This window comes from Actinia tenebrosa, unplaced genomic scaffold (genome assembly GCF_029948245.1).
Source record: "Actinia tenebrosa isolate PJP-AT-01 unplaced genomic scaffold, QUT_ActTen_1.0 PGA_scaffold14__42_contigs__length_11649687, whole genome shotgun sequence".
NCBI classification, from domain to species: Eukaryota; Metazoa; Cnidaria; class Anthozoa; order Actiniaria; family Actiniidae; genus Actinia; species Actinia tenebrosa.
The window spans coordinates 2692284-2705162 of record NW_028292574.1 but is presented as its reverse complement, the minus strand read 5'-3'; the positions used below and the strand labels follow the sequence as shown (position 1 = coordinate 2705162).

Here is a 12879-nt window from a genome sequence, read left to right as displayed (position 1 = left end):
AGACTACGCCTTTAAACTTTATGCGCAAGCGCACCCCGTGGCATTGACGGGGTTGAAAAGGCCCCAGTTTAAGGATTACTATCAGCCTTCTAAGAAACAAAAAGATAGTGAGCTGGTCTTCGTAGGAGTTGCAGGGCTGGCCGGAGGCGTAGCTTTGGCGTATCTGCTCTAACGAAGGAAACTGTGTTTCCTGAAATATAATGATCGTCTTTTTGGAAAGCGACAAGAATAACTTTACTACTTATCTGAATCCCCCCATCAAAGCCCATAAGGTTAGGCTGGTTAGTTGTTCTTTGTACAATTCTTGGTATAATTTAGTCAATGCCTTGGTCACTGAGCATAAAGGCGGCGGCAATTATCAAGGCGTATTGCTGCCCGATGGACATTACACACCAATCACCCTTGCTAAGGAATTAGCAAAACACGGTTATACGCTCACCACAGGATTGCCGCACGAAATGACCTTCAAACATAATATGCCAAACTATTCAGTAACTTTTGGAAAGTCTGACCCATTGGGATCTTTATTATGTGCCTCGGGCAAGACAATTACCGACACAGCCATACCTGTGAAATGGAAAGTCGCATCCTCTTACGAAGTCTATTGCGACTTGGTCCATAGTTACAACAATGGAGAAAAGTCTTCTCTTATGTCCAAGTTTCTGCCCAAAGGTAATCCATTTGACCCAGTAGAATACACTCCCATTTCTTTGAGCTATGACTTGTCCAATTTGGTAGAAAGCATAAACATCACCATTAAAGTGGACGGAAAGACGGTGGATTTTAACGGGCGAAAGATCAATCTTGTTTTGGAATTCATATAATGGGCCGCGTAGAGGACAAACTCAAAAGGATTTACTATGGACCCGAAGGCTATTGGAAAGGAGCGTCGGCCATCAAGAAACTCGCGACCGCGGCCAGGGTATCAGAAGAAACGGCTAAGAACTGGCTAAGAAAACAAACCCTCTGGCAGGCTTATCTTCCCGTGCCCAAGTACATTCCCAGGCCCAGCTTTACCGTAAATGCCCCCAATGAAGTTCATCAGGCGGATTTGCTTTTCTTACCGCACGACAAGGTGAGAAAGAAGACCTATAGGTACGCTTTGACCGTAGTCGATATCGCAAGCAGATACAAAGACGCCGAACCCATAACCAGCAAGGATTCTGGAGAAGTCGCAGAAGCCCTAGGTAGGATTTATAAGCGCGTCTTGAAATGGCCTAAGCTGCTGCAAGTGGATGCGGGGACGGAGTTCATGGGCGTCGTTACCAAAACCCTGAAAGACCACAGCACTAAGATTAGGAGAGCTGACGCTGAGTACCACAGGGGTCAGAGCATCGTCGAAAGATTTAATAAGACCCTGGCCGAGCGTCTCTTTGGATACCAGTATTGGAAAGAGCTGGAAGATCCCTCCAAACGCAACAGGGAATGGACCCAGAGGCTCCCCCAGGTCATCGCGGCTTTGAACAACGAGGCTGCCAGGGCTACGGGAATGAAACCCAAGGATGCCATAAAAAAGAAACACGTGGAACACAAGTCCTACGTCAGAAGTTCGAGGGCGGTCGGACTGAAGGAAAAAAAGCTACCCCGCGACATAGTGGTCAGATACCTCTATCAGCCGGGGGAACTCGAAGGTGGCAGTAAGAGAGCCACGGATCCTAACTGGTCCCTGGAAACGTATGAGATTTCCAAGTCCGTCACCAAGGAAGGGCAGCCCGTGTTGTATTACCTAAATGGCCCAAGTCGTGGATTTGTCAAGGAAGAGCTGCTCATAGTTCCCAAAGACTCAGAGTAGTGCTGCTCCACGCGCCCGATTGCACTCTAGGCATGTCAGTCTTACGTTGCCTCTGCAATGCCCGCGTTTGTTATTTATACGATCCACGGAGAACTGCTGATCGTCATTTGGGTCAAACCTCCATAGTAGAGGTATGTTACATTTGGCACACCTTGCCCCTTTCTTATAGACGTCGTCCAGGCATAGGTCGAACGTCATATTTTTTTCTTCCTCGTGTCTTTTGTAGCGAAGGAGTTTCTTGGCAATGTTCTCCTTTGCTATGTCTTCTGGCGTCTTATCGTAACGCAGTTGCGGCCCCCAGGCTCTTTTTAACTGTTTGGCATATTCTACGCGGCTTACGGCGGTGTAGATAAGGTTGCTCCAACACAGCCGCTGGTCTATGATCCATAAGGTTTCTTTTATGGTAAGCCCCTGCGCACTATGGACTGTCATGCAATAACCCAAGCGCCAGTCTGGATGGGAGGTAATTCTTTCCACCTTTTCAATGGGTACCCAGGCTTTATCATGCGTTACTGCATTTTGCAGTTGGATGTCGGTACCAGGTACCCAGACGTCTCTTTTTTGCATGCGGGTGTCGTGGGGTTTATAACAAACGGGCACGGGATGTGTAGGGAAGCGCTCTCGGTGTATATTTAGCAAATCCTTTTGTATGCGAGACTGTGCTGCGCGTTTGCTGCTCATCACCAGATCCTTTGGATGCCATGCGTAAAGGAAATCCTCGTATTTCTTCGCTCGTACGCGTTTGCGCAGTGTTTTGCATTGCTCGGCGTCACTAAGGCCCCTTAATTCCGCTTTCAGGTTTCTTATTTGATCCTTGCTGCGGTAGTCGGTGTTAATTTCCTCCGCATGGTCTACGAACCCCTTTAGCCATTCGTGGGGCATCTCTCCGGCTATTGGAGGAGGCTGGCAGGGATCTCCGGCGAATATTACTTGACACTTTCCACGGAGGAACTCTACGAATTCTTTGAGGATTTCCAAAGGTACGGTGCAAATCTCATCCCAAAGTATCACCGGAGGTATGTCGTGGATGGCTTCTGGTACCCACTTTTGGCCATTCCAACGAAAGAAGCTGTGGTACGTTTGAGCGTCGTAGCCCATTTCGCAGAGTTCTCTTTCCAAACGGTGCGTTGGCGTTAGCACTTTTATCTTAGGAAAGAGTTCTAACACACGCGTCGTCTTACCGCTGCCTCCCGTACCGTAGAGGTAAGAGAAGCGTTGGTAGGAAATAGGGTCCGCAACTGAGGGCAGTGGCTCTTCCGTTGGCGTAATGGAACCGCGGGTGTGTTCTCCGTGATATTCTACACGTGCCCTCCAGGCTCTTATCTCCTCATCTTTAACGCGCCATTGTCCACTTTCTGCGAGTTCATCGGCAGTGTAGAATTCCTTCATCTTTTCCAATACGTGCGGTTTCACGTATAAGGAATCCGTGGCTACGCGGGGGATATCTTCTTTGTCAAACCGCAAGAGCATTGCGAGAAGGTTAATGTGCGCATATGCGAGCATACTGGCACGCAGATGGTAATACTGCGGTCGATGGTCCTGGTAATAACACAGCGCATTCCATTCGTGTAGTTTATCACCTACAAGATAGTCCCATTTCTCTACAGACACCATCGTTCCTTTGTCATGCGCGCGCTTGATGAGGAAGCTTAGCTCGCCTTCGTCCGTTATCAGGCGCCGCTGCATATGTTTTTCACCTTCTTTTGCGCCCTGCGTGAATTTACCTATGACCACACGCGCTGTGGGGTTGTGCTCCGGTAACCATTGCGTGAAGGCGCTGTGACAAAGCATGGCTTCATGCGCTGTGTATTTTAAAAGTTTGCGCTCTTCAAAGAACTTCAATAGGGGTATGGGTATCCATTCTTTCTCCTGCAGGTGCTTTCCGTACCACGCATAGATTATGGGGTGCAGGCCCGCTGCTAATTTCCAGGTGGTCAACCGTACAAACCCCGTTGCTGGGGCGTCGTAGTGACCATCCAACGCAACACGAAAGAACTGCGAATCTGGATGTCCGTAACGGTCGTAATATTCCTTACAATCTCCTTGGCCTTTAAAGCTTGCAGGGTAACAATGTTTCATATCCAGCGACACGTATTCGTCTTCATCGTACTCCATGTTCCACAGGCCGCCATGACCGTGCTCCACGCAAGCTTTAGTTATGTCTTTGAACTCCTCCGGCGTGGATTTCCAACCGTTTCTTTTCTTTGCGGCTAAGAAGTCCAAACTGCGACTGCTAAGGACCTCATCAGAGAAGTCTTCCCCTAAGGTCTCACAGGCGCTTTGAATGCGCTGTTGTTCAATTTCGGGTCGATACAAAGTGCCGTCTTGCGTCATAAACTGACTTCCTTCTGAATCCATCAACCAAATGGAATTCTCATGGATTAACTCTGCCAATGGAGAATTCTTATAGACTTTCGTTTCCTTCTTTCTTGGGAACCGCAGTTCGCGCCAGGCGTGTCCCATTGTGCTGGTAGATGACTATAGGCGCACCACGGCCCCCATATTTGTGTGTTCCGGAGTAAATAAAGCCGTCGGTGATATCTTTCACATGGATTCGCCTCTCAAGCGCCGTTTCTAACTTCTTGATGTTGTCTATCGACCCCCCGGTCCTATTAGTATCTTTTTCCCATTTCCTGATGGCTTCTCTTCTCTTTAAAGTCAGTTTACCACCACGAGAGGAATCCTCAAAGAACTCTCTAACTAGCTTTCCTACGCAGTTACCGGGATGTCGCATTGGCTTCAACTTTTTAACATCCGGCTTCTTGATCTCGTAAGCAGCATAAATGACTACGGTAACCGGGTAAGCAACCTCGTAGAACAGCATGTCTATTCCTACCAATGCTCCCGGGCGTGTGTTTTCGTTTAAGACAAACAGGTCCTTCTTACCAGACGCCCTGATAGGATTGCGCCCCTTTTCTATCATCCACTCGCCGTCTAAATACTTTATGAACGTTAGCTCCAACCGGTAGTTACCTTCGGGTATTAAGTTAATTATTCTTTCAGCCCTTTCTTCTGTCATCGTCTCGTCCGTATCTCCCTCCATAAACGTTGTGAAGGCAAAGTCAGCATCCAGGCGATCCAACACCTGAGTTCGCAGTCGGCGCACAGTTTTGTTACGAATGCTTGTGATGGTGTCCATCTATATGTAAAGGATATTTTAACCTCCGTTTGCGGTTCGACAACTAGCAGCAGTAAGGACACGGTGCGCGGCTTATTCCCGCTGCCGGCGCCTTCCTTAAACCGCCTGTAAAACCCGTAAATCTTTGACATTGACCGCGAGTCCCCCTTACTGCTGCTGTACATGACAACAATATGATCCAAAAAGCATAGGCGTAGTCGCTCTTCTTTTTAGGTTGTTACAGCGGGTTCGATAGGCGCGATCGCCACATCTTCTCCCCATAACTTTCCAAGTCAGTCTTCGATCGAACTCCTATATTTATCGTTAAGGCGAGGGGACTTGACTGAATTTTGCAAATTACACTAAAGAACTTGGAAAAAAATATCAGCTTTTTTATTCTTTGATCAAATAAAACTATTTCGGGGTGGGGGCTAAAGCCCCCTTTCATTTTGCCCCTCCCTGGATCCGCCCCTGGTGAAGCTACCACGTTTTTAGGCCTCTTTTTCTCTGAGTATTGTATTTCTTCTATTCGTTTGGGGCCAACTCGGTTCTTTGCAATGGCATTCCTATTGTCGAACATCGTTTTCGAAATTGTTGTTGTCGAGTTTTCGGCCGCCATTGTTGGTCGTAGACGTTGGAGAGTTTTCGGCATTGTCGGCTGTTGTCGACTCGTGGCTTTTCTAGCAAAAACCTAGGGAAAAGTTTTTTTTCTTGCCTAAAGAATGTGATTTTGAAAACTAACATATACACATAGTTCCTTCAGCTCTTTGTCGCAGTATCTGCACTATACGTTTTTTTTTTTTGGAAATTTTCGAATGTGGTGAGCGCGTATAGTAATGTGTATTTCGACGAAAATGGAAGATTTCATTTTTTACATATATTTTCCATGCTCTTTTAATATATATAGAAAAAGAAACACATAGATACTGTACACAATCCAACCCGATCTTCGGTCTTTCTAATTTTTCTTGCATATCTTCGCTTACAGTGCGACGCGCCTAACCGTGACAACGCAACTTATTTTTCTACTAATTCCATCAATTAAAAGACTTTTTACGAAAGTGTCCAGTGTTTGTTGCGAAGAGTACGAAATAATTCTAAATATTTGGGGTCACGCTGGGTATAGTAGTTTCACGTGCAAACACACAAAATCTCGCTGTCTGATTGGATAGCTAGTAAAAATAAGTTGGGTGGCCACGGTTAGGCCTGTCGCAATAGGGTTTTTTTTGGTATATTCAACTTGCATCCTTCCAAATCTTGTTGTTCCGATGATTCGTATGTACGCTTGTAAATAATCGGTCTCCCTTGCACATCCGTTCGAATTAATTGGATTTCATAAGCAATTTGGGATTTCAAAGCCCTTTTTGCCTCGAATTTTCGGTGTTGTTAGTTGTACGAACCCTACCATATCGTTGTAACTTTCCCCACTCAGCATTTTCCATCCCCATACGCATTTACTCGTTTAAGTGCCGCCCCCGATTAAGCGCAGCCCTCAAATAAGCGCCGCACCTAACACCAGCAAAATTATTAATAAGCGCCGCCCTCGAATAGCATCGCTTTTATCCATACCAAAAATTGGTATTTTCCACAGTCTTTGTTGGTATCATACGTTGATCATGGACATTCTGTGCTTTGGAAATAGTCGTGGATTTTGTGTTAAACGCTGAAATACAGTTATGTCAGACTGGTACACATTCGTCACTCACGCTTTTTAATGCGCACGATGGCTTTTGGGAAAGAGAGAGACAAAAAAGCGACTGGGTACGAGTCTGCATTTATGTAGCAAAATATCAAAAAATCCATAGATCCTTGTTCAACGCGCACAAAAATGTATCTGAATCTGAATCTTTATTTAACCAAGGTAAAATACCTCAGTCATTTACAGCTAAAAATATATAATATAAATGCTAACTAAATACAGATATATAATATACATGGTTTAGATACTGCTTTACATGTAGGCCGTGGGAATCTTTACATTAAGAAAACACATTTTCAATGTTTTTCTTAAATTGTGAGATATTTTTTGCCTCTCTCACAGATTGCGGAAGGCTATTCCACAGTGAAGAGCCACTATAACAAAAAGAATTCTTAAGATACTCAATATGTGGCTTAGGAACTAAAATGTACTTTCTTGATTACGTAAGTTGTAATTAAGTTTTTTCAGCTCGGAGATTTTGGATGTACGTTGGCACGCGCTTATACATTGTCTTATTCATTAGTGTTGCTTTTTGCTTATCTCGACGAATTGCAAGGGCGTCCCAGTTGAGGTCGACAAGTAATTGGATAGATCGAGTCTCATAGTTAGTTTTTGTAATAACTCTTGCCGCGCGTTTGAAGTTTTTGAAGTCGATCACTTAGCTGTTGACTTAAGCCACTCCACACCGTACTACAATAGTCGAAGTGGGGCTGGGCAAGCGTTTTATAAATTTGAATGGCAGTACTGATGGAGATAAAAGGACGCACGCGTTTTAAGGCTCCTATGCAAGAGACATTCTTGATAACATTTTGAATGTGTATAGACCAATTCAAAGGCTTTGTCTATTGTAACGCCGAGCGACTTCGTATGATCGAATTTTAAAATTTCGTTATCGCCAATCGTTACTTTTATTGGAAAATCGTCATGTGCAGTAAATTCTTGGCGAGAGCCAATAATCATAAATTCAGTTTTGGTAACATTTAAACTTATCTTATTGCTAAGTAACCATTTATGGATGTTTCTAATTTCTGCATTGAGTACAGGCTCAAGATCTGGAATGCTGTTACCATGAACAGTGATGTTAGTATCATCAGCAAACATCCGTGCTGAGGCTGTATCCAAGCAGTTAGGTAAATCGTTGATAAAAATTAGAAAAACAGCCCAACTAGAAGATTACTGCCTTGGGGCACGCCAAATCTTACTGCACTTTGGCCAGACAAGCTTCCGTTTACACATGCTCTCTGTAATCGATTAATTAGATAAGACCTAAACCAGGAAACTGACAGTTGGTCGACACCATAGTTTAGTTAGTGTCAAAAGCATTTTGTAAATCAATGAAGATAGCACCATTAAACAAGCTCCTGTCAATACTTACCGACCAGTGGTTAGTTGCTTCTATTAAGGCAGATAGAGTACTGTGCAGTGTACGGAAGCCTGATCGGCAAGTCGCTAACAATTCATTTGTATTTAGGTAAGTATAGAGTTTATCGAATACAATTTTTTCGAAAATTTTAGATATAGTGGACACTACTGAAATTGGTCTGTAATTAGTTACATCATTTTGGTCTCCTTTTTTAAAGACAGGTGCTACTCGCGCGGAAAAGTGCCCGTCTTGATAGAATGACCTAAAATTTCAGCTAGGGATTGTCCGACGATTTCGGCTGCTAATTTTAACAAGTTATTGGGAATTCCATCAAGACCCACTGCTTTGTTCACATCAATACTGCTTATAAAAGATGTATGTTGGACATATGTTTAGCGATGGAAGATTTCCGGCCTATTTCAGTTTTTCTTAAAATATATTGGTCTTAACTCAAAATCTGGCAAGAGTTTCACAAACAAATCAAGATTATCTTTTAGAGAAACCCGTCATTTTTCATATCCAAATAGGACTCTTGCACCATCACGTGGCCACGCCCATAATACAGCTTGGGCTGCCATTGGTTAGAGGGCAGAACAATAAAATCCCTTTAACTTTGGGATCTGAAATTTTTTTATGTAAATCGATTGTATTGTTCCTGCCACCTAACATGGCTGCTGCCACGTGAAAAACAGCAAGGGTCCAAGTTCTTGGCCTTGTGGCACCCCAACCTCTATTCTTGAAAAGTTCAGTAATACATTGCCCTTCAATGATAACTCGTTGCTGTTCATTCAAAAGGCAACTGCTAAACAAACTTGGCGAAGTCGTGTGCGATGGACATATGCGCATTATTTGACAAGTTTTGACACACAATGCCAAAACCCTGTCAATGCATCTTATTTACTGACAGAGGTATGCCTTATGTGGCAGGGTCGCCAGAACAGTGACCCAGAGGGCTTACATTTTTTCATAAGTGAGAGCATCAATGAAGTCATGATAATTTCTGGAACTAAGCACATAAATTATATTTACAAAGTTGATTATTACGTGTATATTATATGCTGTGTTAAATATGCCATAAACATGTACAACACTTTACAGGTTCATAACAGATTCCTCGTCGCTCACGTCTGTTGAGGACAGAATCAGGCCAGAGATAGTTTATGAGCCAGAATGGTAACATCAAGATGATGAACACTTTAAAATAAAAATATAAAATGTTATTAAAAGTCGATTTTTAAAAGAATTTGTTAAGTTTTTCTGTTATCATAAACGAATTTTCTAAAATAAAACCAGTACATTATGCTACCCAAAGGTAGTAAAAATTTTAAAAATTGAGAGAGAGAAAGAGAGATGAGCTGTCTGTTTTCTTGTATGCTAAACATACTTTTTGGCCAAGTTGCCTAACCTAAAATTATATATCTATATTCACTAGTGACCACTTGCACATCGACCGCCCCACATGTTTTGCACTACTTTCAAATAAACTACCTTACCAGTAGATAAAATGGCAAAGATTCCAAATGATAAACAGAGGAAGTATAGTTCAGGAACAAAGCTTTGCTGCAACATTTCAAAATAAGAGACATGTAAGACAGTGTTTATATAATTAATGTAAGACAGTATAACAATGTAGACAACACTATGCCCACAGCATAGGTATATTCATCCATGAGGCACACTACTTACACAGTTGGTGGTGTCCATTATGGAGGCAAACAGGACAAGACCCATCAACAAAGAGCCAAAACCAAAGAAGTGAAAGGCAATTTTCAGTTGCCATGGCACTGGCTCCATCATGGTGAACAGGAAAGAGAATGCTGGAAAATTGACATCATACAATTATTGTTGGCTATAAAATACGTAATACATGAAATTATTTTCCCGCAATCCAGTATCTAGTCGGTCATATAGAAATTATGCATTCTGATTGGCTGCAATGACCAAAGTCGAGTATCCTGGGATATAGAGGATATTGCATGGGCGTGCGGAGATACAAAATTTTTTCTCTCACAAGTGAGCGCAGCGAGTGACAGATTTTCAACACTCGAAGATAAGTTTCATATCTCCAAGCGCCCATGCAAGGCTCAGCTTGGACATGGTTATGGTCATGGTGTTATAATTGACAAGCACTTTTCTTGAGCAAAAATCTTTCGAATCTTTTGTTCACGCCCTCATTACTTTTCGCAATCTCTCCACTGGCTCTATATCGAGGCAAGCATATGCTTCAAATTCTTACTACATTTTTCGGGGCTCTGAACCAGGATGCGCGAGGATATACCAAGACTGGCATGCTTTTGCCCCACAAACGACGAAAATACAACGGAATACGGAGACGAAGCTTTTTCTATAGAAGGTCCTAAACTTTGGAGCACTTTCATTGCCAGAACTCTATGTGTTATTCATAGATATCTTTTACATTTTACATTATATCTTTTATTGGCTTTTGCAATTGTCCTTATATTTGGCTTTTGTCCTTATCATTATCATCATTATCAACGACATAGCAATACTGTAACAACAACAACAAAAACAATTCATCATCATCATCATTGATCATCATCTTTATCAACCATATCCATATTACGAAATCTTACCAATCATTGCAAATGTGAAGACAATACAAGCAACACTGATGTTAAGCAACGGCTGCTCACAAACTTCTGAACTGCGTTTTCTAGACAGAAAAAGATTGTTAATCATCTCATTATCTAATCTTTTATGACATACATTGGGTTTGTGTTTACAATTATTACACACTAATTTTTCATATACAGCTGTAAGTAGTACTCTTCACAAATTTGGGGAAGGAAGCTAAACATTTGGATAAGGATATACAGGTGTGGATTGATAGTAAAAATGGGATCTTAAAATTGATACCGTCCAGTTAATATGTTGGCTAATATATAAAGTACTGATCAGATACTGATATTATGGTAATGTACCTTTTTTATAATTATGAAACATTTATCTTGTGGACATATTTATAGTTTTCTGTTGAATAGACCCCTTGCCAAAATGGCGGCCGCGAATTCAGTTGAGTTAAAATTAAACTGAAAGGAAAATCAATACCAGCACTGGAAAGAGCGCAACCTTAATGTTACTAACCCTATGAAGATTCATTATGTCAATTGTTATGTTGGCCGAGAAAACTCAAGTTGAAAATTGACAAATTTACAGATGTTTGTATGTCTGGGGGTACAGTGTAAACCCCCAGACATATAAGTGACTGTAAATTTGTCAATTTTCAACTTATGTTTTATTGGCTGACATAACAACTGACATAATGAATCTCTGTGGGGTTACTTAAAAGTAAAGGTGCTCTTTCAGGTTCTGGTATTGGTTTTTATAATTTAACACATTTCAATTTTCAGCCACCATTTTGGCAAGGGGTCTATTGTAACAATAAGGCTAAGGGGTACTTACAGTAAACAAACATAGATTTGTGGGACCAAGAACAGCAATGAAAAAAGTATCACCACAATCCTCCTAGAATACAGCATTAACAAATATTATTTTAATAACATTGTGTTATTTTAATCTAGGCCAGTAGAGTGCAAACAATATAACCGTGAAATTTTAGTAATACTAAATAGCACAATTCATGCAAATTCCATTGTCTTCTATTGTTTAATTAACACTATTTTGTACTATTTAGTAATTAGTGTTTCACAGATTAATTGTTTGCACCCTAGTACTACACTAAGAGGAAGCTAGAATATTTACGATTCATTATTAGCAATGAACAAACTTTAAATTTTAAGAAATTCAAACTACCAATTATTAAGGAAATAATCACTATTAAGAAACTTGAGATAAAAATAAAGAAATTTTAAAACAATTTACTTCCAAAAATAGGATATTGGAAATATTCTACCTATAAACTACAAAGACAGTAATACATAAAATACATAGAATAAATTTCATTGTCCAGAAAATTCAAACATTGACCCTTAATAGACCTAATCGGCTAACGTGTTGCTATGTACTTTACCACCCAATTCAAACCTTCTGGGAATAGAAGTGCTTGTCTCTGCGAATTCAACTGCATGTGAAACCAAAATATAACGAACAATGAAACTTGTTCCCAGAAGGTTTGAATTGGGTGGTAACGTACATAGCAACACGTTACCCGATTAGGTCTATAGAAGTTTAAATTTGTTTTTTTTTAGTTTAAACTGACTACCCCCCTCAGAAGCCACATTCCCCAGCCTCCAGGCCACCCCCCTCCCCCCAAAGAAAGAAATGTACTTTCGCTAACAGGGCCTCGTTTAGGGTCGCCTCTTCCATCTGACATGACTTGGACATTTTAAATCATACATTTTATTCGAAAATTAATCGTAACAAACCAAAAAAATAGTGTTCTCTTCGATCTTCAAGCGAACTATGGATTTCGAATGAAATTGATAAATTGCTTGTGAATTGATAAATTAAGCTTCAGTTAAGTTTAACATTATACATCACTTACACAGCCTTTCGATTGCCCTTAGGAAACCATCTCGTAAAATGATAAGCACAGTGTGCCAGAAAATAAAACCACATCTTGCAGTCTTTCGCCAGGAAAAAATCTGTGACCGATGAATTCGTTTCGTTGCTAAAAAACAACTTCCCCAGCAACTGGTAAATACTTTACATTTCTAGGCCAAATTTACAGAATTTTTCAAAGGAAATTAGCATTCTAAGCTTTCTGGATGTATTTATTTTACTTGAGCCTTAATGAAACCTAAAAAACTCTCGACTTTTTCCAATATTTTCAATGTTTTTCCCTATTATGCAGCAGCAAACCACTAGACAACTTTGGAATCTGTTCACAATTCGATTCTTGTGTCTCATTGGTCAATATGAACCAATCAAACTGTTCCTTGTATCGATAGGCAAGTAAATTAAAAGAACATTTTTCATAGGTTAGA

General features: G+C 41.3%; 1 protein-coding gene across 1 annotated transcript; it reads right to left on the bottom strand.

Moving 5' to 3' along the window:
* Positions 1–8389: 8389 nt before the first annotated feature.
* On the bottom strand, positions 8390–12770 carry LOC116308102 (uncharacterized). The gene is made up of 6 exons (XM_031718471.1): positions 12438–12770; positions 11396–11458; positions 10567–10646; positions 9659–9789; positions 9466–9532; positions 8390–9166 (listed from the first exon to the last, which is right to left on the bottom strand). Exons 1-6 carry the CDS (start codon positions 12509–12511, stop codon positions 9036–9038), a joined length of 546 nt encoding a protein of 181 aa, XP_031574331.1. The 5' UTR covers positions 12512–12770; the 3' UTR covers positions 8390–9035.
* Positions 12771–12879: the final 109 nt, after the last annotated feature.

What these genes read in the sequence shown, in the direction of transcription:
- LOC116308102 (XM_031718471.1), bottom strand. Translation starts at nt 12,511, where the DNA reads ATGTGGTTTTATTTTCTGGCACACTGTGCTTATCATTTTACGAGATGG. An exon ending in CTTCACATTTGCAATGATTG is followed by an intron (nt 9,790 to 10,566) that starts GTAAGATTTCGT and finishes TCAATTTTCCAG; the next exon opens with CATTCTCTTTCCTGTTCACC. An exon ending in TAATGGACACCACCAACTGT is followed by an intron (nt 9,533 to 9,658) that starts GTAAGTAGTGTG and finishes GAAATGTTGCAG; the next exon opens with CAAAGCTTTGTTCCTGAACT.